General features: G+C 40.5%; 1 protein-coding gene across 4 annotated transcripts; it reads right to left on the bottom strand.

Annotated features, from left to right (window-relative positions):
* On the bottom strand, positions 1–26,585 carry LOC145894203 (uncharacterized). Of its 4 annotated transcripts, none has more exons than XM_082982701.1 (29): positions 26,356–26,585; positions 24,342–24,505; positions 23,699–23,916; positions 23,289–23,376; positions 22,824–22,894; positions 22,170–22,386; positions 21,614–21,762; positions 20,696–20,887; positions 20,336–20,469; positions 20,118–20,223; positions 19,621–19,749; positions 16,201–16,374; positions 15,060–15,269; positions 14,317–14,655; positions 13,342–13,919; positions 13,150–13,265; positions 12,901–12,988; positions 12,577–12,652; positions 7,148–7,193; positions 6,810–6,872; positions 6,028–6,067; positions 4,668–4,900; positions 3,868–4,051; positions 3,190–3,716; positions 2,760–2,992; positions 2,564–2,648; positions 2,291–2,378; positions 1,725–1,969; positions 1–1,353 (listed from the first exon to the last, which is right to left on the bottom strand). In XM_082982701.1, exons 1-29 carry the CDS (start codon positions 26,411–26,413, stop codon positions 799–801), a joined length of 5,406 nt encoding a protein of 1,801 aa, XP_082838827.1. In that variant the 5' UTR covers positions 26,414–26,585; the 3' UTR covers positions 1–798. The 4 variants fall into 4 exon arrangements, with proteins under 4 accessions (XP_082838827.1, XP_082838828.1, XP_082838826.1 ...); XM_082982702.1 differs by lacking the exon at positions 6,810–6,872 and adding an exon at positions 6,578–6,604 and having other exon boundaries at positions 13,150–13,271; XM_082982700.1 differs by having other exon boundaries at positions 13,150–13,271.
* Positions 26,586–27,334: the final 749 nt, after the last annotated feature.

The raw sequence follows: 27,334 nt of genomic DNA on the forward strand, positions 1-27,334 counted from the left end.
CGTTGTTTATTTTCACACCGATCTTCGCAATCAACCATTGCACTTTCTCGCATTGTTTCTATGGCTCGACGAGAACAAGTCAATTTGACACAGGGTTAAAGTGCGATCACAACTGAAACGAAAACCTTAACAAGTAGTGCGCATTGCCTGGATCTTGTAATCAAACCGAACATCAACAGCGCAGAATAGAAACTAGAATGTTTTGTTGGTTTGTAACATGAACTTGCGTTTATACAGAAGCGCGTGTGCTCTCGCCGAAACTGAACGTAAGCACTTGGAATTGTTTTCGTCACAACGAGCGGTGTTACAAGAAACGTACAACCTTCAATGTAAAACAGATTCTACTGTATAGGGAGCTTTAGTGGAACGGGACGAGACGACCAGATCGTGCATAACAACGGGAGTGTTTGCATACGTTTCGCGCACCCATGAAGTTGACTACTTATTAGCGTGGTAGTATAGGTGAGTTGGCATGACAACGGTTCAGCGTCTGACGGTTATAATGTTTACATAAAAGCTTGTTTATACGAGTACTTAATATTTGGCCGTAACATAGAATAGCGCAAATGGAGAAAGTTATTTGGTGACAAAACTAAGGACGAATGGTCGACCTACTGCATTCCAAACACTTAAGCATTTCAACCCTAAAGCCATTTTTTAACCGATTACCATAATTATGACGTCATTTGAACCTACGGGCAGCGGGACGGAATTGGTTAAAACGCAAAGCAGGCATAGAATGCGAATGAAGAAAAACGTGGCCAGAAAACAACACTGTTACAGGGCGGGAATGGGAAGTTACAGGTCAGTCTCGAGATAAGGTTTGGGCGAAGAGTTCCTGTGCTGTCTCATCTGCCTGTGTGAGGCGATACGTTTAGAGTGAGGCTTGTGCTTCGGACTTGAAGTTACCGGAGAGGACGACATGCGCTGGGCGGGCATTTTGACTTTGATTTCCGGTGGGAGCGCATCTTTTTTCCCGGGCAAGTCCTCTTCACCGTTTGTATGCGACACGGCCCAGGAACGTGGCCTACTATCCCTTTCCACACTTCCTACTAACGGCGAACGCATTTCCACTGCATTATTACTGTTGTTATGGTTACCGAGAGACGCGGAATCGCTGCCGGTGGATATTACGCTGCTCGAAAGGGACTCCGCATCTTTGTCGCCATCTTCCGGAGGCGAGGATAGATCCGCCGAAGCCACGCGTTGGCGCCGTCGCTTCGACATGCGCCTTAGAGTCCCCATGTTGGCGACGAGTGAGGGATGTTGGTTGATCCAGTCGTGAAGAATGTCAGGTGTGATTTGTTGGGTCGCGAGGAGTTCGTCCAAGTATTGGAGTTCCTGCTCCTTTGCCTTTTGACAATTTGGAAGTTGATTTAACATGAGATTTGGGACGAGACAGGGTGCGGATTATGATAACGCTATATCATGGAACTTACTACTTTGCTATGTGGCGAGGTCTTAAATATAATATTAAGCAGTTTTATCGTCTAAAAATGTGTTTTTGTCCAATATTATTCATCTCAATTTCTGATTTCGGGGGTAACAGTTCTTCATCACGACGAATATGTCACATTTTCACCACAAAACGCATTTATTACATTACATCCTAAATTGTTATCAGGCCACACCGAGATCAGGAAGCAGGTTATCCTTTTCTACTCCGTATATGGTTTAAGCGGCGCGTCCAATGTGGTCAAAATTATACCGAATGAAACACCTACCTTCAATTCCCGTTGTAACGCCCTCTTTTTCAACAACTTCTCGTTGCGTACCGGATCACGCGAAAGCATCGTCATTTTCCTACGCAAGGTGGCGCGTCTTTCCCTGCCCTGGAAGTCGACCTCGGCATGTTTTATGGCGGTAAAAAGTTCCCCAATCCCTTTCTTTTCATGCAGTTCGGCGGTAAGCGCCGCCGCCATATCTTTGGATGGCAAGTTGGGGGAATTGGAACTGGTGCTGGGAGTCGCTGCAACAATATTGAACAACATTAACGCATGGTTTCTCGTTCGGAACCAGCAACTTGGCTAACGACAGGGTGGTCATCCATGAGGTCGGACGAATCGATTTATCGGAAGCGAACTTGAATAACCCCTAACCGTTTAATCGGTGACCATGTCGTTTTAGTTTACTTGGTGTTGATTGAAGAAAAAAAGTAGATTATGATCAAGGGAAACCGCACATGAAACAAGTGTAACCATTGTGAACAGTAATCCCGTCAAACAATCGTACATAGAAGGGAAGGAAGCAGTTTAAAAAAAAGCCGGACACTCTAACATCAAAAACTTACAAGCTCTCCTTGTTGATTCGTCACCCACGAGCTTAGGTCGGCCGGCGCCGTCACGCCTGGGTGAATTCGTCGTCAAAGTTGAGGGATTCTGTGACGTAACAAACCAATTTGTAGAAACCACGACCACTTTGGGGAGTTGATTACACATAATAGAAAAGTCAAATCTATAATATGCTCATCATTATAAGCAAGCGTTTTGAACATCATCGCTGCTGTGAAGTATCTGACTGAGTTGCAAGTATAAGTGTACTACATAACTTCTCACTACCATACCAGATTTGTAGAGAGGTTGGTTAGGGCTGGTGATGATGAAGCGTGACTTAAACCCTTTTGAGGTTGCAAAGACGTTTTTGAAGGTCTGAAAACAAACAGATTTATTAGGCAACTTATTTTAACGACGTTGGGAAATAAAACAGGGATGATGACTCATGTCACGCCCTCGACACGCCCACTTTGTTTAGCCACTTACATCTCTTCCAATTCGGTTGAATGGGGACGGGTGTAGAAATCGTTGTGGACGACGCTGGAAGTTGACTTCCGCTTTTTCTTCTTCCTCTTGCTCGTAAAGAGAGCTGCGATGGCGCTCGCCGTCGACGAGGACTTGGTCTCCTCCTGATTGGAGGTAGGAGGAGACATGGGATTGCTGATGCGGATTTTGGGCGAGTTTGGAACTGATGATTGCCGCATCCGGATGTCCTTTGCCTGATAAACCGAAAGATTTCGTGAAAAATTGGTTAGTTCAGGTTTCGAAAGTGCGAATTGTGCACGAGTAAGGCATTATGATACTTTTTATTTGCAAAAATTTGAAATATTGTGTTGTAAAGTGTTTTGTTACTGTTGTGTAAAAAAATAGACAGAGGTATGGATATTTCGTTTTGACAAATGTAAAAAAAACACACCCTCTCAGCCGCCACTTCCTTTGCCTTAATGTATTTGCTCTTCCCCTCCCCGTCACTTTCCGAGGCAGTCCGCAATGAAAGGGAATCCAAACTCTTCGACATCGTCTTGTCCAACTTCTTTCGCGGCGCCTGACCTTTGTGGCGTCGTTGCTCAGGCGTGACATTAGGCCGAACACGTGACGGCGACGGAGGTAGTGACGTCATTGAACCTCCAATGGACAAAGACGTGCTCGACAAAGCGGGGCTTAACCCTGCAGTTACATTCTCGTCTCCGTCGCGTTTAATTGATTCCGATTGGCTGCGAGAACGCACGTGACCGTTTACTTGTGTGCTGATTGGCTGTGCGCTGGTGACGCTAAGGTGGTTGCCATGCAACGCGCTGGACGATATGTTATCGGGAGTAGTTTGAGATCTGCCTTTTTCTGGTGAGCTGTCCCCACTTTCCAATACTTTTTCCAAGTCTGCCGAGGACCGATCGCCCGTCGATTTTGATTCTTCCGTGTCACTCTCGCTAAAATAAACGTCCTCTGTCGACCAAACAGAGAGTGTTACTAAAATTTAATGATTATCCCATATACCAATACGTTTATAAAGCTAGTTACTATCTTGTTTGGTATATTTGTACTGAGAAAACTGACACGCGCAACAAAGCCGTAATTCAAAACCATTGCAATTTACCCTGAGGTTTTGTTTCCCCTTCGCCATGGTTTCCTTCAAAGTTGTATTCGATTGCGGCCAAACCCATTTTGTTCATCCACTTTGACATGTCCATTTGGCGTTCGGCGGCAAAGAAGAATGTTTTGCGCTTCTGGTGGCTGATTCGAAAGGCCAGTTTGCGTTTGCATTCCGGTGCTGGCGCAATCTACAGACATATAATATGTTTGCGTGTTAATATAGCTGCAACCTCCATACTCTGGCAATAATATGCAGTCGTATTTCAAGCGATGTCGTCGAATCGCCTGATTAATGGTTCTAATGCCTTTCGCGACAGTCCATCTATCAAAGTCAAACTGGCCATCCGTGATTTAAATCCGCTCTCCACATCCCGTTATGTTGTCCGCGTCACGTTAGATTTGGGCTTGCATTACCAACGAATAGATAATTTATAGTGACTACTTCCGCTCATAATGATGTCAATAACGCCACATTTTGATGGGAGGTAACGGTTCGAGATCATGAGGTATTTTTCGATTGTATGATTATTTGCGACTGGCCGATAAAATCTAGGTAGGTAAATACGGCCCATGTCAGTAAATAAATTTGATGCCCTGTTCTATGTTGTGGGAAGTTGAAACCAGGGAAATGATGGTGTTTAATTATACCGTAGAATATTTGTCAGTTTTGTTCAATATAAGCCAGGATTTCCTACAACGGTCACACGATTTTTCCTCGAAGCTGTTAAAGCAGTTTAATTCCTACCAACTACAAGAGGACTGACTCGTATGACACACACATATTTCACCCTTTTTCTGCATCACCTTGTATCCGGGTAGACTGATGTAGGATTCCGCTCTTCTGTCGTCGTCATCATCGTTGCTACGGTAACAGTAGATAGCGCCATCCTTGATTACCACCCACCTCTTGGACCACTTCTGAGCCAGAGGTCCGCCACCGCTTGTGGTCGCCCCGTTCTTCTTCTTCCACAGCCAGCCCTGGCAGTCGCCCCTGCCCAGGTCTTTGCAGGAGATTCTTCGCTGGCTTTTCATTTCGGCTTTATAGTTGTAATATACGGGGTAAGGCACGGATGGGGAAAAAGCGGATCTAATACGTTTCCAAGCGCGCATGGTTTGGTGTTTAGTGACGTCGTAGGATGGTGACGGTAAGGTTTCGAATTTAAGTATTAACAAAGGCACGGTATAACTAATGCTAAAAGACGCTAATTTGTCGATTGAAAAAATTAAAAATACAATAGGATTTGCCTGCTTAGTGAGATTAGTTTATTCCTCAGTAAATCGAGTTTTTTTGGGCACTTTAATAAAATAAACTTCATACAAACCTATTCTTTTACTATTACTATAATACTGGTCAAAACTACCAAAATCTATTCTAAAAACCCAGGGATAAACTTGTCTACTTCATACTGTTCGAGTTTTTATTCATTTCAACATTTCATCTTGCCTGTGACAGGCTCTTTTTGCTTGTTTGTGTTCAAATTGGCAGCAAGATCATCTCCAATGCTACCAACTTTTTCCTTAGCTTCGATAAAAGTCCTTGCATACACGGCACACTGTAGTCACCACCTGGTCAATTGAACTCAAACTAATCCTAACGTTATATCGCTGACAAACAAAGTGATCTCTGCAATAAAATTCTACTTTCAAAAGACAAATCAAGACAAGGAATACGCCTACAGACAACAACGCCCAATGGTAGCAATTAAAATGCTCGTAAAAAATAGCAACGGGGTGGTCGCTTTTTGGATACAAGTGGAGCTTTCTGATATTATCAGAATTATAGCATAGCTGTGTAAGTATCCCAATAACTACACATTTAAGTGTAACTTTCTAAAACTTTGTGTCAATCGCATTAGTAGCGGTTCCCGCGTTACCAACAGTGAGACAAGGAATCTTATTAAAGCTGCGTACAGGGCGGAAAATCTATCGATAACTTAGGTTTTAACGACTGGCGACCTGCACAAACCGGTAATGCTTCATTGCAGTTAGATCTGTCACGTACCTTTGTAACCTTCTGTGCACTCGACTGCTACACACTATAGATACTTTTTTACATACTACATACTATAAAACAGACCAGCGAAGGGCGACGATGCATTTTATACGATTATTATATATAATCATTTTTTTTTAGCAAATCAATATTGAAAAATATCGAGCTCACCTGAAAGAAAGTTGGCGACCCTGCTTTTCTCGGGGGTTTCCTGTAAACATGGAGTTTTAAACAACCTTAACTTTACAGCTCACAAGTAAAGCACGCTACACAACTTTTCTATACACTAACAACCAAAGGTTTTGGAAAGGTCAAGAGGAAATAGGATGCAAGCTCAAGCTAAGCGAAAGGGTTAATAATAGTTTAGTCATGCTGAACAACACAGAAATTAAGCGAAGTTTCGAATATTTTTACTAAAAATATTTGAGTCTATGTGATGTTCAAACAGCGTGAGTTTCGTCGTTTATGACGCCATGTGTCATGCGTGGTGATACTAAAGGAAGTCGTATGCTTATTGCGTATTCTTCCATACGTTTTCGCGGGTTTTACGGTTTTAATTAATTGTGCACTATTTATGGATACAGTTGAAGTTTAAAATGAAACGTAAGTCATTAGAATGGGTTCAAGAGCATTGCGTTTTAAAGGCGAAAAGCTAAAGACTGAAGAAATCACAGCAGGTCGTTGAGAGGACAGCGAAGCCCACATGCAAAACAGTTTGCACCTTTGACTTTTTGCTCCGATTCTGGCTCTGCACAGCGCCACAAGGCGTGAAAAAACACAAAAGTAAAATAAGTGACCCTTTAGTATCACAACTAAAAACACCCTTATCCGACAGCACGTGTTCCAGCGCCGCCGGCCTAAATCTACGTCCGGTCACCCGTTAGTGCGCTTGTGTCTTTCGCACACGAACGCCCGGAATTCCGGAAAAAGAAACCATCTGTTTTGAGACTTACGCGATTTTCAGGGAGTACTAGCCTCAGTGTGAGGCTTTCGGTAGTCTCTGGCTTGTTATCCTGCTACAATTGCGATAAAGCTTTCGAATTTCAAGTAAAAAACAGCATTTTGCCACCCGAATGAGCGTGCAATAGTTTCACGATCACGTGCAGTGCTTGCCAGGTAAAATTTGTCCTATGCCTAACGTTAGAAAGCTAAACACCTTAACGCTAGAAAGCTAAACACCTTAACGCTAGAAAGCTATGGCGAACTTATGGCTACTATCAGAATACGGGTGAATTATTTTGGCGTACACGTTACAGTCACTGTATCAGTATAATGTATGAAGGTTTTTTACCTTTCGAAGACGAACAGGAACACCGGCTACGATTTTAACGTCGAAACTGCAAAGTAAAAATATAGGTAATGTTTGGGAATATAAAGTAGCAAAAAATGTCGGTCAGTTATGTTATGCGCGGATAAGAAAAAGCCAACAAATCAGAAAACAAATGTTTTCTCATAAATATAACAGATACAAACTTTCAGGAAATTATTGAGTAGGAAAGTCCTACGATAAGCCAAACCATTTTCAGCTAAACGTATCGCAACAGGAATTACTTTGTATGCTTGTTTTGGTTAATGCTTCCGATTAGCCCATTCAGTCAGTATAAAAACGTCCATAGACCAGGAAACGTGGGTATGCTACAGGTACACAGTCGAGCAGGCACATAACTTAACAACTAATTTAAAACAACCAGGTGAAAAACCTTAAAAAACAAACTCTTTTAAACACATACACTACGTACAACTTTGTACGATAAAGAGCAAGAAAGGCTGTGTACAAGTACAGGTTAGATGCAACACAACCTATCGGCTCCTTCGCTGCCTTTCCGGCGAAATTTGACCTTGGTTTGTCGTAACGAGGACAACCAGGTTCAGTAATCACCGAAAACAACAATATTAGAAACAACCATGATCGTCTGCTGATTCCCTAGAGATCAACTTCTGCGCGCAAAACTGCACAGCTGACGTACTTGCAACAACAGAACAATTAATTCATTGATTATTTACCAGCGCCACGGCCTAAAATACAAAAATTGTGACCCCGCACTATTGCACTAATGAGAAGTTACAAGTTACGCATGACAACTTCAAACGTTCCCAATAATACTGTAATAATTATACAACATGCACACAAGCAGTCCTACGACGTACTTCACACCCACGTGTATCCACACGTTAACATATGCAAACAGCTTTAAAACTGAACTAAACCTGTAGACTAAGGTTTATACACGTCGAAATGATCTCTAGCTACAGGCTGCACATGCTGCTACCCACCAAATTACTGTCACCCTTACATGAAGCAACAGGGACGGAGAGAACGAAAGCAGTGCGTCATGCGGAAGTAACACAGCAGCATAATGCTGACTGCGCTGTAGAAACGGAGTCCCATTAATCAAAACAATGTGTGACATCCGTCAAAATGTCTGCATTGATAGACTTATGTTTATATACGGTGCTGATACTTCAATTGGCAGTGGCTCTGGTGGGACGTTTGTGATTGGTTTAGGTTACTAACAGGTCACCTGCTGCAAATAAGCTGGTTTCGCACACATCGAATTGGGAATAATAACATAGCAGGAAATTTGTAGTAATACTCGGGAAGCTACAGACCATCTGACGAAATTTATACATTGTGTAAAACATGACAAGTGTTTATGACGTTTAAATTAATAGAAATCAAAAAATGCAGCTGACGTTATTTCACTCATTGGTAACACCGACTACTCTACAAAAACACCGTATTGTTTTCGGCCAAGCGAAACAGCATTTCAATCCCAACAGGAGGTGTTGTGTGGCGTAACACACACTCGAAACACGGATATTGCTACTCGATATCAAATTTCCACATGGCTGATACAAGGAGCAAATCAAATCTACCCTGTTTATGAACACTCGAGTGAAAGCGAATAGAAATCATATTTTCACTTGACACACAATGAAGGAGTTTCCAATGGCAACGCACCTGAATGCGGGACGCAACCGTACGCCACCCTCAAACCTGACAGCCCGAATAAATTTTCTAAACAAAAATGCCGCACAACTGGTGTTTTTGTTTGCCTCGTGCACGGAAATTGTTTGGCATATTGATCGCGTCTTCTAATTAGAACTGTCACAAAAGGCTGGTTTGCCACCAGGACATGACAAATAACTTGATACAGAACAACATGCCTGACAACATCTGTTAACAGATTACGTGAAGTAAGTTGCTTGAAAACTTTCTTACAGTAAGCAACAAAGCTTCGTATTCTAGTTTCCAAAGCATTTACCAACAAACTGTTTTTTACTTCCATTCAAGTCGGCAACATTTCGCAGTTCAATGTATTTCTGTCCTTCCAGTGTTGCGAGGCCTGTGCACCGGTGTACACAACTGCATTTGGGCCTTGAAAGCACAAACAACCGAAACAAACTACACCAGTATCTCTCAATCGCAGTTTGTCGAGAAAAAGTTACCAAATAGTAACTGTAAACAGTAAGTGACAGTGGATTGCAGGTCATGACATGACGCCGAACCCGTTTAATGAACCGAAAAAAGCCATGTTGTCAGGCAAGCTTTGCGAAATTACGCGCGTCACATAGTACTATTGTATAGTAAGCACACGATACGACAATATTGTTCCGTACATTAAAATTTTTATTGCGTTATAAAGGACTTGTTAGCACTATGAGCAAGTCCAGAGGAATATATTCGGTATTTTAAAGAAATAAACAACAATTTTAATGATAATAGTTTTTATGATCTGAACTCCTTGTTAACCATAATCTGTTTTGAAACAGCAGCAACTTTCACGCCTACGGTTTTACCACGACTCATGTCCCATAATCAAAACATAATCCTCTATTTTGTTCAAAACCTGCGTTCTTCTGCAAAAGTTTCAACAGATTATTGCGGTAACACTTTTCAGATGACCATATAGAACTTGCAACTAGAATGTTTCACATAGGCCACATTACAAAAAAGTTTAAATTGAAACACTGTCAAAACCCAGCAGCGCGCACGTGTTCGGTCGAGCGTAACAAAGCATACAGGGCATTTTTAAACCGGAGGGTGTAACTTGTTTCCACTTGAAAACCGATCGACCGTAAAGGTTTTCACGCAGCAAAATGTACAGCACCCGGTAAAACCCCAAGCACAAAAGTGAAACTTACCATTGGCTATTGGTTGTTGCAACTACATGTAAACCTACACGTTTTTCATTAACTGGAAGTTCAATTTGAGCCACAGTTAAGTTAGTTGGTTTCTGAGGGAGTTGGACTTAATCAACCGGAGCTCTGACAACGAACTGTGCCCCAATTAGAAGTATGATACAGAATCAATATTCACATGACAACCAATAATTTCCGCATTTTCCTTGTTTTGTTTTGAAAATCATTTGGTTACAGCAATCACACCACATACCCATTCGCTACCCCACACGACATGAAACTGCTGAAACCTTACAAGCTGCTCTCCAGCGAGGCGAATCATTCCAGCAAATGTCACAGAACACCACTGGGGTTTTTGCACACTCAACAATGCTCGCCTACAAATCCAGTCTTCGTATTTACAACATGGCTCACTTCGAAAAAACTTAGTTCATCTTTCTATAAAATCATTGCTAGCTTGGCATTGCATCAATCTGCCGCGGAAACAAGACAGAAACCTTTGGGTACACACTATACTGGGCGGAAACGGGGCTGAGTTATCATTTAAGTTAATGTTTAACGAGCAGAAACCGCTGTTTTTCATTTGGCATCAAGAGGAGTGGAAGGGGTTGCGTTGAGCCCCTTTCAAACATTTCCTTGTCAATCGCTAACTTGTATGAGCAACTTCTGACGCGAAATGTGTGCTTGAAACAACCCACAAGCTCCCTGTCGCCGTACACTGGCTACAGTCGCTACAACGCCTATTTTGCAACAGCCAACAACCGTACATCAAGAAACTGCTGAAGCCGATATATAAAATAGACACGCAGTATAACACATTGGTTTTTAACAAACTTAATCTCAGGCACTGTTACTGCTGAAAACTTGGGCATCTGAGCTGTCTCTCGCCTATAAGGTTTATATTTGGTCCTTTCAAACGTAAAACCACACCTTTCAATACAGTCTGCGACGCAAGTTTTGTGAATAGAAATAGAAAACGTGACGAAACTGCTGGGATCGTCGAGTCTGTAACAAACTACCTTTCTCCTATGTGTTTGACGCAGATATGTTACGGACCGGTGGTCGAGTGTGATGAAAGCATTTACCCAATTACAAGCCTTTCAAATGGTAAATGCGATCGCACCAAAGTAACAACCAATGAAGACGGCTTTCAAGGATAACTTTAACAAACGTTTTGCAGCGCGTTCCTTTTTTCCACTGAATAAAATGCTGAAATTGTATACCGTGTACGCCACTGCACATAGCTCACAACATAAGCACAATAGAAATATTGTCTGAAATCAAATGCAAACGCGCACTAGAGAACTGTCTCTACGCCCCATACACTCAACAACTAGCTACCAGCACCTCTACTGTTGCTATGCACTAGTACACGGCTATAGACTTTGCTTTGAGTAGCCCCGGGCAAACATCTTCAAGATTCCTTATCGCAACGTACAAACTCGACAGGTCAGCTACGCGTGCCCATTAGTTCCACTGTTGCGGGTACGCGGTGCAACGTGGAGGCAAATCCTACAGAAAAAGTAACTGTGGTTCTGCTTTAACAAAAGGTTGTCCCCAAAGAAGGTCCTTAGGCGGTAAAGTTTTGGATTGTTAGGGAAATAACAGCTTTGGTTGAGAACTGAATAAACACACTGAGCAAGGATTTTCGTTTAAACAATCCTTAACTGTCAAGGGGCATGAATACAAAAGAACTTACTGGGCAATTGTGTTCGCGCTTTTGTGCGCCAAAAACGTTTTGGTGACTTTGATCGTTAACAAGCGGAAATACAACCATAGGATAATGTGGAATTTTAGGCTGAAAATTCTCATAATCTGCCAGTGTGTTTCGGTGCTGGAGTGGAAAGGGAAAAAACGTTTTGTGTTTGCTTGTAACTAAGCGTTATTCATATGCGCATAAATATAAGTTAGTTAATTTTAATCGCGACATTTCGATTATTTTCAATTGTCAGATCCCAAATTTCCACATTCAGTTGCAACAAATGAATCTGCCCCATCGCGTTGACGAAGCGCGAAATATTTTCGCTAAAAATATGAAACCACGAGCAAACAGTCCAGTCCACGCCACAAAATATCAACATGAAATATTAAAAGCCTAAAAATACAGGGTTTCTCCAATTATCTGTTCAAATATTAAACCTCTCTATGTTGGGAGCTGTCTAAATAACACACACACAACCCTACTGGAAGGAACTGACAAGCACAACTGTTTTCTTTCGCGTGCTGTGAAGGTAGATCAATAATTCAAAAAACAGGAGAACTGGGGCCACTAGAAATTCGATACAAGTTTTGCAAATACAATTTTTGTTTAAATAATGCTACTGTTTTCTAGGCAATTGAAACAAATATAAGAAACCATATCATTGGTAAGCGATGACATCGAAAAATTTAATGTTTTTAAAGCTTGCTTGCGCTTTTTAGTTCAACGTACCGAAAAATTTTACCTCTACCCATGTATCTACTGGGAGACGGACTTTGAAAGGCTATAAGTTGGTTTAAGGCCGAAAACACTGCGAATTGGATATGGAGGCATAGTAATAAAAGTTGAGCATGAACGGAAAACGGTGCGTGCCTTACCTGTCATGTAATTGCGGAACACTCTTTGAACGAGGAGAGAGTTTTGGAGATAAAGACATCTGCACCTCACCCATCTCTGAATTAAAAAATGCGCTAGTTGAAGCAAAATGCGTAATACGGAGTCCGGCAATTAAAACAGGACGCACAAAATGGAATTTATGAATCGACAAATTTTTAAATGGTGAAAGTTTTTTTTAATGTTGATGACAGAAATTATATTCCAAAAGCTTTTGGCCAAGTGTTGACTTACTGTAAAACCTATTTAATTGACATTTCTAGTGTTAATCTAATTTCAACATAAAGAGTACGTGAAAAGCGCTTTACTTTCGATAGCAGCATTGTATGAAGTTCTGGCTGACTTCGGAGAGTTAGATGCAGGGGAGGTGGGTTGGTTAACATAGTCGTGATCCTTCTGAAAATATAAAACGACAACATTACCGCATAGCAGTTACATTATCCCATACCACCAAAGCATATACTACACAACTTCAGAAACACTAAATAGTGACATTTAAGAACTATAGCAGGTTATAGCAGGCAGAAACAGTAAGAACAATAAACTATTCGCATTACTTTGTATTGGTTTAATTTCTCGATCATTCCGTTTATTCGTTGATCCCGCGTCACCGGTGACGTCACTTTCATCGGGTGTATGTCGGGGTCTTGGGATTGAGACCGGTTCAAGGGTGCTTGAGCTAAAAAGAGTGTGTATTTATGACGTAACAATGTACATTATCGCGTCACAACAGTTGGAGGGTTTTTTACCTTTGGATTCGTCTTTAAGAAAGTCCAGACTTTTGTTTCTTTTCAGACTTGTTCTGGGTTTGGGAACTGGTCTCTTCAATTCCTCCTTCTTTGGTTTCATGGCCACAGGTGGAGGACTCGGAGCACCTATGGATCTTGAAAGGACTTTCTCCGAGGGAGGATTCCATTTAATGGGAGACGGGGTCGCTCTAGCGAGCGGTGATGTCACAGTTGAAGGAGGACTTTGGTGCGGAAAGGACATTCTTTTAGGAGGAGGAGAAGGGGTCTTCGCTACCCCGGGAGGAGCCTTTACGCTGATCTTCATTCCTTGGTTGCGCAACTCCGACTTGAGGTCGTTGATACGATCCAAGCTTCCTTTGGGAGATGAGGACTTTTGAGCAAGTTTTGGGGAAGTTTTCGGAGGAGTATCACATCCCATAGCGTCATCTTTTTGCTCCGTAGAGAGAAGGGTGGGGGTGCTTGAGCTTCTGGACCTCTTCTTCTTATCTTTTGCTCTCTTGGAGCTCACTTTGGATTTTAGGAGGGATTGTATGGAGGTTGGTTTATCGGGAAGCGCTGGTTTCTGTTGGGCGGGAGGTCTGGAAATAATTGGAGTTTTTACACCAAAAAGTTGGATATTTTGATGGAAAAACACAAACAAATGCATTCTTAACATTAAAAAAAAAATAATTCCCAACTCCTATAACTACAATGCATTAGGTCGGCGTCGCTCTTGAAAGTGTATGGTGTTATTGTTTGTTTCTGCAAGGAACTTGGAAGGCAATCGCTGTTAGTAATTAAAGGTATACTGTCTGTGCGCCACTAGAAATCAAAACCTTTTGGTCTGATTTGTCAAATGATTGTTTTTTGCCTCCAAACACCAACATAAGCCAAAAATGTGGGGATGCTTATCATCAGGGTTGGTCATAAAAACACTGATGCACATCTAAGGGTTGGGCAAACTTAGGAATCACTGCATTCACATAAAGCACTTACTCAAGGTTAACGGACATCGCAACCGATGATTGCACAGGCAACGATGCCTGACGCGAATGGTAGACCTGCTGCAAATGTGCAGCGTCAGCGGAATTACGATGAGTCAGCTTGGATATCGACGACGAGCGTGGCGGTGGCTTCGGTGCGGTGGAAGATCTTGGTCGCTCGATAGATGGCGCCCCGGAGTTTGTTTTTTCACTTTCAGGGAACTGGGTGTTCAGGTTCGGTGGAATTGATGTGGTGTTGTTGCTGTTATTATTGTTGGCGTTGTAATGACGATGACGACGTTGGCTTTCTATCGCCCACTGCTGGTTGGAGGGAAGGTGTCGTCTTTTCCCGCTAAGTAAGTTTTTTATCGTCAAGCACGTTTTCTGATCTTTCACATGCCACCAGTAAAAAGTTAACATACTAAGTGGTATAAACGATGTTTATTTGCAATACTGTATCTAGAAGTTGTTCTAGACATAATTTTAACGAGGGTTTTAATTTCACCGACGTATCGCCTACCAATTGGTATTTTCCTCTTGAATAAACTTTGGACAAAACAGAAACATTATACACGAATGTACTGACTTATTAAAGCAATGCACCGCCTAAAGCCCTAACCTATCTCAATAAATGTTTTGGTTATTTCACTTCAGAATTTAAGGGTTGCCACGATTTGATATTCCAAGAACCAACGCAATCACGCCTGACAACGTAATTCCAGCAGCTACAATATACCACAGTAAACAAAGTCGTACCTAGTATAGCGAAGACGATACGCGTCCTCGGAGGAGTGATTTGATTGGCTGGAATTCGTACGTGGTCTGCCCTGTTGGGCGGGAAGTGCGCCGGAGTTAAGTGGTCGAAGCTGCTCACGTGGTTCGTTCTGCTTGAGTGCGTTGTTGTAATAATTCGGTGGCATGGACACAGGACGCTTGTTGAAAGGCGGTGCGTGCCGACGATATGATCTGTAAAAATATTGGTTTAAGATAATTGCAAAGATCAGGTTTATCTTTTGGGGGAGAACGTAAACAAATACGCTTTCAATAAAACGTGAACCGGTTCGCTGATTTGCAAGCACGGTTTATTTTAAATCTTAAAAAGGTTTATCTAGACTCTATGCTATGTGGTGATGTACATTCGACCGACCAGAAAAAAGACCCCATTTACAGCAACTGTAAAATGTACGCAAAAACGTACATTTACCCACAGCGAAAAGCTTGGTTGGGATTTTTCTGGCATGTAAAAAACAGAGCTACAAGTAAGTTTCTTACCACAAAAAAAGCAGACATGCTGGCAGGATATATATTAACAATGCTTCTGCATAAAATTATAACACTAATTGCTAAACTATAATCTGCTCTCAAAAAACGTCTTTTGCGTCGTTTCCTGACTGTTTGCGACACCCAAGAAAGCATTGAAATATACAACTCGTTTCTGAAGTCACATACTCTTGTGTCTGCTGATCACCACAATGGCAAAACCACGTTTAAGAGCGGTAATATAACAATTAGCTTCACAACGTAGCAACGTTTTGCCCGCGGCCACCGTCACGACGAAACTAAACTTCGGTAAAAACTTGAACTTCTACCCTACACTGGTGCCTGCCAATATGGCGGCTACAATTTCTCATGAATATTGTTCTTTTGCTGTTGTACAACTTATATATATAGAGAAAGAGAGCTATTTACTTATCAGTGTTTTAAATGTTTACTTTGGGGGCATAAGAGAAGTTACGTTTTATACAACTTTCTTTGGCGCAGCTACCACAATCTGGCAAAGCAGAGCAACAGCTTTTTTTAAGCATATGTATAGACCAACGTTCTTAGACACTAAATATGGATAAAATAACAACAGCAAAGGTTTCTTCGGGTTCTAAAAGTCAATGTTTCTACTTACACGTACGGTGCTCGCTCGGTCGGAACGGCGCCCTTCCTGGAAGTGGATGAGGCCGATGAGTTGGTGGCGGATGAGAGGAAAACGTCTTCCGCCGACGAGATTTGCTCCTGCGACGGGCGACCGCTGGATGGCGCGAAAGAGCACTTATTTACCTGAGTCAGCAACTCGTCAAACCTGAATGACAATAAGTTCAGGTTATAAATGAGAATGGATTCTCCTGCAATAGGTAAAATTTATAGCACACTTGGAGATATGTGATAACAAATTGAAACATGTATGTTAACAATAGTATTGCCACGTACACCTTTCGTCTGCCTCTATCTAAACATCCTTTCTAATGGCGGAACTGAAATGTTGACATTAGCATGTAAAAGCGTGGAGCGCTGAGCCGCATCTGCCTACTGACAACAGTCACTCACAAGGTATGGAAGCAGGATGGAGGAATGTGTTTACATAACCCGAGCGACGAGAAACATCAAAACACAAACCATTTTTTGAAACTGATCCTTTTTGCGAACCATACAGAAAAACGACTATTCTGCAACAAACAAAAATATTCTGGTTCACTTTTTTTAAGTGTTTTAGAAACACGTGACCCCAATTTCTTGAGGTAAAAATTGCGTAGTCTGATATTCCGTTCCCTTAGACACGTTTTCCCTTTTTAGTGTATATATCAACAAGCTCTGTGGCTCGCTCAACACCTGCTGTACTGCACCATAACCGAACAGAATGCTTGCCTACTAGTTGAGTAACACGGTCCTAAACAATAAGTAACGGACGTTTGTCACAGTATGGCTCTCCATAAACATTCAGAACACCGTCACCCAACCATACTATAGCAAGCAAGCATTATTAGTTGGCGTTCAGTTTACTCGTCATAGGACATCGAAGCCTAAAGCATGAGCAATGAGGCGAAGGATGCGGCGCCCATGCACCAAACCAACATCCGTATTTAGAAAAAAAGAATTCACTCAGTTGATTAAAAATCGGTTGATTTAAGTTAGTCGGCGTTCATGCAGATTACGTCATCGGGAAGGCAATTATTAAAACACTCTTTAAGTCAGTGATTCTGAAACATCGGTGGTCACGCCTTTAAGGAGTGCGAAATCTGTCTCTAGCAAGTGTAGGGCCGGTTAAATTACACTATTTTACAACTTTAAGACAACTGGTTGGCGATTTCATAGGGGTGGTTGACAACAAAAAGGTTTACAATCACTGTTATGGGGGCGACACTTTCTGCCAGACTTGCCAACGAAACGATTACTTTTATTTTAAAGTTTTAATATTACTAACGTTTTGCCTTGCAGTAAGGCCATAAGTGGGGTCGCAACTAACTTTGACCAGATTCGTTGAAAAACTCGCTGCACTGATGCTGTTATCACGTGTAGCCAACCAACACGACACCGTATACCAAACAATAAATACTGATCTAGGTCAGGTTAGCAACCTCAATACGCGTCTTATATCTCTACCTGCCAAAGCAAATAAAAAAGTTATGACGGCTCGTCCACACAAAACAAGAGCATCGCCTTTCCAGCAATACAAGTCAGCGGTACTGACTGCCAAATGTAAACAACTGACAACGCACAGAGATGGCATGTAGCAATGTTCTAAACAAGCACGGTGGACGGTGATTTCACCAATGCACAGAGCAGCAACGCTGGTCCCGCAGTTCACCACAGCATCAAGGAAGCGTTCATACGCTAATGCTTCCGCAGTGTGGTTACTCAATGGCTTATTTATTGCTAGATATGCACGGCGCGCGCCACAACAGCTAAGACCTGAATTTCGACAATGGGCGGATGGGCAATGGTAAATGGTGCCTTCAATTGCGCTTTATAGTTCGGATTTGAAACGCTTTCAATCGGTCAGCGTGCCATACGTTCGGCCTCAGTATCAATTCTTTATTCTCGTACTATTTGCATGCTCATATGGTATTACGCAAGAATCTATTCCAAGCAATACTGGCAAGCAGTCGAGTAACGCGATGAACTGCAAACTAACGTGTTTTTGAACGCTGGCGATAAATACTTCTCAATTAGTGTCGGACAAATCAGGGCAAATGTAGCGCGAATGCGTTAAAAGCTCACACCATAACCTACCCCAACCTAAAGTACACAAGACCACACAAATCAACTATAAGCATATTCCAATTACCCCAATAGTCAAAAAAGTTTCCAAAAAGGCACGAGTACGACGTTGAAATCAAAAGCCTGCTGGCAAAAACACAGATCGACCCAGATGGCAATCTATATATTAACACCACATGCTATGACTGAGGTCTCGTTGTAAGCTGGTCTGTGCAAAGAGCACTTCTCGGTGTCAGTGGTTCTACAAGAGTGGGGCATGTGGTGACGCATGTGGTCAGTGCGGGTTCAACTGTTCCGTTATGAAAGGTATATATTTTAGCATGGATCAGAACACGCCAACACGCTGCTTTGTACGTCACAATGCACGCCCTCCCGTGAACGCAATACGTGGGTTAGAAGTATAGAAGTTCTCAACTAAAGCAGAATAGCGACATTGCAAGTAACAAATTAACTTTTACTGTTTTAGATAAAAGCCTCTACGTATTAAGGGTGCGGGCAAACTGAACAGCTATTGCGGTTGGACTCAAACAAGACAGCATTTTTTTACTTTTGGAAAATTTCGGTATGAAATGTTTCGCGTTATTGATTTTCTTCTTACGGTGAAACGTTTTTCACTAATGCGCCGTCCATCAAGGTTTCGAATTGCAACAGATTTAGAATTTTTCATCAAACACAAGACTTCCATCGTATCTCAAGATCAGTCGGGATCGATATTACATAACGATGCCAGAAAAAGATTTAGTGCTGGCTGCTCACGAAGATTAAATCCGCTCTGTCGCCAGTCCGTCGAACTTGCCAGGGGCAAAACCGTTTGTCAAAGTCAACGGCAACCACGGGGTAGAATCGATGCGAATACGTGTAAAGAAATTTTTTAAGCTTTTTAATCTTTGTTCGTCGATGAAAAGTGTATAAAAGGAACGAAATCCTGCTATGGCCAAAAACCTTTAGGGTCAATAAAAATTTTTTTGTGAAACACTCCATTGGCGTTTTGGCAAATCACGGGTCCATTTATACGTATCGGGAGGCAATGTAGGGTTAACGCACCATGACAGCGCAAGCAACAATCTTGTCACTGCAAAACCACCGTGTCAAACCACCAACCCTTCGTGTACACCGGAATTTACAAATGTTAGCTAGGTCGCACTATCAACATCTTACATAATCAGCTAATGCAAAGCGATTGTAACTGCCTCTAATCTACCCTTCTCTCACGCTGGTCTATTTCTGGGCAAAATAACAATGACATATTACGCAATATGCGTAGAGACGTAAGTATGAAAGACTGTGGGAACTACAAGATAACTATATTTGTGTTATGTTTTCAGCTTACCAGACGTTGTCGACCGACGAATCCCCTATGACTGTGTGGCGCCTCTGGTGGTCAATATCGAGCATTGAGTTCGGAGATTGGGCGCGCAAAGGTTTGGTTTGAACGACTGTCAGCTTGTTGCGTTCTACCCTATATGATCACGATGATTTCAATACTTTCCAAACATTCAAATAAACATATTACAGTGACTGATAAAATAGTGCAATTAACTTGAGAGTATAGAGTGAATGTCTCCGCTTTAATGTATTCTTCTAAATGTCGCCAAAACGTTCCACACAAAAACTTTGCGGACCATTACCTTGACTGCATTTTAAAAAAATAGTTATTTCACAACATTTTTGCAACTTATACGAATAAGACCTAATCTGACACTAAAATTTTTCAATTGAAATGCCTTAATGGTTACACGACTTCCAGTATTAATGAATTAATTTCCTATACAACATGAATATGTAACAGATTATGAGTGTTCGTAAACTATTATTGATAAAACCTACTTGGGTTGGTATGGTTCCTGAGGAGGAGGGGGTATTTTAAGGATGTCAATTGGACTCGTTGGTTCCTCATGGAGGGAAGAAGATATGATGGAATTGGAACCTCCTCCTAAAACAAATGCAAATGGACACATACTGAAAATTGCATAACGCAAAGTTTTGTTGGAAACCATGCAACATTTATAGCTAATTTGGCATTATGAAGTTTTTTCGTATCATACTTATTAAACTTGACTGTCTTGATCTGTCAGGAGGAGTTGATCTGCTCTGTCCAGTGGAGTTTGAGGATGTGGAGTATCTGGCATTCGAAGAGGAGTTGTATGATTCAAGTGAGTTGATCGATCTGTTGTAGCTCCTTGGAATGGAACATCACAATTAAAATGTACATATTTCAAGCACAAAATAATTGCATTTATATGTGCCAAATGTACAAAAAATATAATATAATTAATTTTTATTTTTTGCTATACATTTCAAAAATAATAGGAATTAAGCTTAATATCTTTACCAAATGCCTTTCACTTCTTAACATTTACCCACTATCATATCCTCGCAGAAAGAACTCAAAACACAAAACTTACGATTCCTGATATCTGCCAATGCCTGTTCCTCGATCGGAAAACGTGTCACCGTGCTGGTCATGTGACATCGAAGGCCACCCCTCTGTCAAGTGACCTTGTGTGACATCTGGGTAGTGGAGTGAAAGGTTGTTGGAAGACCCCAATGGTAAGCTTATCCTTTTTACCGGAGCAGAAGTCCGTATTTGTCTGGATCTAAAGCAAAATGAAACATTGTTTTTAACCTTAAGAGTTTGAGTAACAGAAGCATGACAACAAAGCCAAAAATTATGGTGTAGGTAACAAACTGCTCATGTTAATTTTTGTGGCATTGTGAGGGTTCTAGTGGACTAAAATAACCTTGCAGGGATCTGCGGACAAAAAAAAATAGGAACCACATCTGAAGGCTATCTAACAGCATTTATAAGGTGTGTAGACATTTTTTGGAACATTTACTACTCAACAATGACAGACAATAATGATGATGGAAGTTAGATGTTGTTCAGTGTCAAAATAAGAAGTTAACATATCCCACAGGTGGTGTGGTCGTGCCAGCAAAACAAGCACAGATGTTGGAGATCAACCACCAAGGGCTTCATGCAATTAGCATAAATTATTAAATGGCTGAGCCAATGAAAGCCACCTACATGACTTAAAAGGGTCAAAGATGAAGAAAACTTCAGCTTGTGCTGTAAATTGTGACGAAAAAACAAACTCATGTGCACGTTTCAGTGTTATTTAAGATATATACAAAAAAAACATTTCAAATTGGGCATAAAAATGTACTGCTTTTACAATGACAATATCAGTTCATCAAAAAGGTTTTTTAAAAGTAAATAAAAAAACAGTGTCCCAGACATTATGGCTCGTTGCCTTTGATTGATAATCATGTCCATCTATGTCAATGTTGTCATGGATGAAAATGCATTTAGTAAAGACAACCTGTCAGTGATGTCTTGCCGTTGCATTAGAGCCAGAAGGTTTGATGATGACGAAGAAAATGCATTTTGTGGGCGTTTTTTGATCAGTAGCGTGACTTGGTTTGGCTGTTCTTTCAAAGCTGCCACCAAAGAGCTAAGGGACCATCCAATCTGCACAAAAAAATCAATGCAAAAACCCATTAAAAGTGAAACGAATGCCAAGGTGCAAAATTAATGTCTGGAGATTTAAAATTGACAAAGGTGCATGAAATAGAAATAAATGAAGAGTTTTATTGCTTTAAAATCATTGTTTGTAATTGTGTGGAAAGTCACAACTCAGATTCAGCACTGTTAATTTGCTTTGTATGTACATTTTTTTGACTGTAAGGGGGATGTCTTTAAACAAATAAAGCCTAATACTATACACTTGTCAAAATGCCTTCATTAACAAATTTCTAGCACATATTTTGTTCATATAACAGAGCACATGACAGTAAGTATGTATGCATTGCACAAACACAAAATATATGGAATATGCAAAAAGTTTCTTTCCAAACCAACTACAAACCATTACATACCACTGCTTTTCCATTCACAGCTACCACTTCGTCACCAGCCATAATTCTCTTTGCCTTTGAAGCAATAGAGCCAGCTCTTGTGCCTGTTATCACATGGTGACCTTCAAAGGTGACCTTGATAAACAGGCCGAGGCCCTCTTGTGGGTCAACGTCCTTCAGAGTGACAAGTTCAAGGGTCACTGGTTGGATTGTGAGAGCATCACTTGACTGGACAAGACTACAAATAGATTCGGGTTTAAAAGTTAGAGCTGGGTTTTTACATGTAGACAGAAGTTGTTTAAACAGCAATTATTATAATTTATGTACAAAACACATTTAAGCTTAGAGTCAGTACTAACCAAAAAAATATACATATTTCGTATATATATAGAATAATGCAACAAATGCCTATTAAACATTAAATCAACTTTCTTTAATTTTTCATATTACTTCACATGTTTGCATACAATATAACAATTTTCACATTTGCAAATAAATGTGAAATACGGACATTCTCTGGTTAGCTGGTATGGGTGTAGGTTTTCATTAAAAAGTTTGCAAATATTTGTTTTGTGAAGGTTAACATACTGGTAAGTGGTTGTCATGGGTTGATGGTGTTCAAGTTATTATTTGCAAAGGACAGTAGTAAATTTAACTGCATTGTTTCTTGCTCACCTGTCGGCTGATGTTTCAATCTCTGTGCAAATACCAAGTGTGGCGTCTTCAATTACACAGGCAAATACACTCTGAAAACAAAGGGAAAAAAATTTAGTTAATGTGAGCTCCCAACTGAAAATAAATATTGCTAATCTTGCTGAATGAAAATGAACACAAAGATGTTGAAGTAGAACTTAAAATAAATGAAAGCCAAAATAATAAAGGATTTTTTTTGATCCAACATAAATTAAAAAAAAAAACTTTTCATATAGTAAACCTGCCTAATCTTCCATTTTCTCACATTTTTCCCTGTAATATTTAAAAAAATTGCAAAATTCAAGGACTGGTCAGTATTGTTACCATAAGGTAAAAAAGCATGCCAATGCTTTTATCAAACAAAAAGCTTCATTGAGTGAAAAACCTTTTATTTCATCAGACAAAAGATCAATGTATGTAGGACCAAAACCACAAAGTCCCCTTTACCTGTTGCATGGTTACACTCAGTTCATAGCACAATTTCACCATCGTGTGTCTCAGGGACTGGAAGTCAGGCTTTGTTTTGAAAGGGTCTCTATAAATAAACATTTCCGCACAATAAAAACATGCCAGCAGTAGGTAAATATGTGTGTGTTCCTTGAACAAATACCAGGGTAGTGAGAAGTGTTCTTTGGTGCCTTTTTATTTTAACTTATTTTGGAGTATCAGAGCATATGCAAAAATATAGATTTTTATAGCATGCGTCAGTACTTTAGCAAGTGAAAATATGAACAGAAATTGCTTTTTTACTTTTCTCCATTGTAAAACAACTAAAAATTAAATTGGGCTTGGTGCCACAGGTCAGTGAAAGCAAACCTATCATGCAAAGTTAAAACCAATTCAAGACAAATGCAAACCTGTCCAACCACAGAATTAGTTGTTTTCCTTCAACTAAAAGATCTGCCGAGAGATGAAGTAGCTGATTAGTGGCTCCTCGTTGCAGGGAATTCCCTCCATCATACTCGTACTCCTCCGCCTCTCTCCTCCTAGTGGTTATACTGGACCTTAAACTCCGGCAGCGACATTTCAGGCAAAGAGCCCTCGACTGCAAGGTCTCAGATTCCAAACCATAATCCTGTGAATGTATATTGTGAAAACATACTCGTCGATAATGAAAATAAGTACAAAGTGTTCGAAGGTTGAAATGCTTGGAGCTATGTTAAATATTACAATCCTTCGAATTCAAAGGCAAATAATCTTAGCTGGAAAAGGAAGGACAACATCAGATCGAAATCATGGGTGTTTGATATAAAAAAATATACATTTAAAAAAAGCAATTTTTAAATTTGGTCACGTTGGAGTAAACAGAATAAAATGACATTAGTAACTTTCCTTTAAACTTATGTACAGAATATGGATACAATCGTATGATTTACCTATTCAAACATGCAAAACTGATAATAGTGCAAAAATTGTATGGAAAAACACTTTATGAATATTTTTAAGTAAGTTTACTTAAATGCAGTAAAACCAAGTATACAGCAAAGGAAACTATCTTACTAATTGCTGAAGTAATGTGACCGAGTCCAGAATTAATTCCTGGTGCCCAACAAGGCTGATCTGTAAACTGTTGAGATCATCATGAGTAAGAGACAGGAGCTGCTCCCCCAGCACATCGGCTTCCTGAAAATGCTTCTGGTAGCGTTGTAAACTGATATCCAATCCTGAAAAGTGAAAACACAAAATTAATGCTCACGAAAGAGGTATACACACCATGTTGTGTCAATCAAAATCATATCACTTAAACTTGTCCAATAATCCATTTAGCCACCAGCTAATGCTGTAGAGATTGCACAACTATGTCAACATGTCTCAAGGAGTGCATGTCTGGAATTTTGTGTTGACTGTCCCTGTTGTTTACACTTGCACCCTACTGAAATTCGGTATCCTATGTTCACCAAACTTTTAAGTGCACAGGTTTTGTGAAAAATTACGCAGTCCATGTTTCTGTGATGAAAACAGAACCTTAGTGGCAAAAAAAACAAAAAAGTTTTGCTGGTTTGTTAAAAGGGATACACTTATGCATGTTAACTTTAATATGTAAGTTTTGCAAACATAATCTGGTAATTGTAAATGTGACTTTAGATAAGATTTTCTATAGTTTCACAGCCAACAGGCATTTTTATATGCAATAAATGCCTTCAGTAACGCTTTCTGTAATAGCGAGGTAATTTCGGTTTCGCGGCTGGCCATATCAGTAGCTCATATCGGAAAAACAACCCAATCGGCCGCCGAGCTACGACAGGTCCTACTTTAAACATTACGTTATCAAATACGCCTTCTAGGAGCAGTTTAACTCAACGGTCGAATAGTGAAGTGCTGGTGTTTACACAAAGTGGCACATGTGCTTATGGGCAGTTGGGACTTGTCCAGTCTTAACTGTTCACGCCAAACGGACCAATTACATCCAGGAACTGTTCGAAAGAATTTTTTTGCAAAATTTGTGACGACAATAAGTACTATGGGTATGGCTATGTCAATTGTGGGCACGTTGTTTCTAAGGATCAAGTTCAAACACTACATAGATCAAGTTCAAACACTACATAACGTTGTTTGCGCGGGCCCGTGTTTGCTGGTACAAAAGACATGTGCAAAAAAAACAAAGGCTGTCAAACCCTGACAAATCCCTACGAAAAGGGAAACAGTTTCATTCAACGCCCACATGTCCTGCTTGCTGGGGCGTAAACAGTTCGTTTCATGAACTGTTACGTCACAAAGCCTGGTATGTCGTTGCAACACGTAGCAGATGGCATGTGGCGTTGGGGCAAGGTTTGCCGTCGCATATTTAATACGATTTTTTTGGTAAATCGATCAACGCCCAACTCCCCGAGGATAATAGGTTTTGAGTCAGAGGTAATGAAAAACATATTGGCGCAATCAATACCGTTGTGCGCAAGTTTTGTCGCCTAAAGTGGTAAACCGCATGTCCGCCAAGCCGTCAACTAACAAAGAAGAAATCTTCTTCTAGCCCCAATGTCAATGTATTTATCACTATTGGAAGCTTAAATGAACACCCCAATGTCAATGAATTACATTCAATAGTTTACAGACCAAAATCTGACCAACCCTATTTTTCAGATAACATATAATACTATTCATTTAAATGCTAGAAAAAAATTCCCAAGTTGTTGACACAAGTTGACATACTGTTGATATCCCACAAGCATGAGTCTCAGGCCATGGTAGCAGACACAACCACATTAAAAATGCACGAAACAGTGACATAAATTTATATTTAAACTATGAGCAGACTGCTTTGCTGCATTATTTAGTAGATCGTTCAGCCAACATTTTATCTGCTGTCATCATTTTACTTTTGTTCACCAAAAATAATTAATGCCATGACAAAACACAAATTCCTGAAAAAGTCAAAAGAAGAATAGAAAAAATGGACAAGATACAAAAACTCCTTTAATAATTTATATGAGAGTTTATCGCAGGGCTTGCCCATTGGCATGGTGACTTAAATTGCATTAAATAACTTAAAAGGTACTTGGTTATTAAGTTTGTATACCTTTTAACCATGCCAAAACTTGTTTGTTGTCCCAGCTTGAGATGTTAATGGCTTCCATACTCCAGCAAATGCTTCTAAGTTGACGTCATTGTGTGCTTCATCATTTAACAGTTAAATTGGTTTTTATTTATGAAAAGCTGAGGGTTCTCATCATTATCCATTCATGGCTTTCTTCACCAAAATTGTAAAATTACCATCAAACTTATTAACACACAAAATTCATCGTTAACCTGCCTTAAAACAGATTTATTGATAATTGAACCAGGTCAAACATATGTTGGAACAAAATAAAATATTTAACTTTTATGCAGGCCTAAGTCATAATGTCACAATAATATAAGCGTAAAAATATATGAAATGAAGTTATGAAAAGAACATTGCAGAAAACATAGATTTTAATAGTCTAATACTGGAACTGGACCACCTACTAAAGCATCGGCAGCTTACAAGTACCTTACAGTCAATTAAATACGTTAAATAGGGGTTATCACGTTGCTGAGTTACCCAAAGCTGCTGAAATCAAGGAAATTGCTGAAAATCCTGTTTTAACTAAAAGGCAACAACGCTATGGCTATTTAACTAAACTTTTAATCTAAAATCGTGAGAACTACAACAGAACTCTTAGGAAACCGGCTCGAACAGTTGACAACGCTCACCAGACCGTTGTGTCAACTTACACCTGATAAAAGAAAACAAGCGCGGGTCATGCGAGCTTGCGTCAAGAAAACGGGATTTTCTCCCGTCTGCCCGGCGTTAACCTCAGCAGCGCCACTGGCGTATACTAGATGAAAATCTTTTGTCGTTTGGTGACAGCAGAGGGCAAAGCCATTTGTCCACAACTGCATGGAATTCGGCTGAGTTCAGCGGTAAGACTTCTTAATGAATGACTCGCATCAGCACAGAATGGGCGTTAGGTTAAAAGTAAATGAAGGCTATTTATGACCTAGCAATCCTAAAAAAATAAAAATATCATCATCAA

The sequence above is a fragment of the Ascidia mentula genome, chromosome 3 (genome assembly GCF_947561715.1).
Source record: "Ascidia mentula chromosome 3, kaAscMent1.1, whole genome shotgun sequence".
Taxonomy (NCBI): domain Eukaryota; kingdom Metazoa; phylum Chordata; class Ascidiacea; order Phlebobranchia; family Ascidiidae; genus Ascidia; species Ascidia mentula.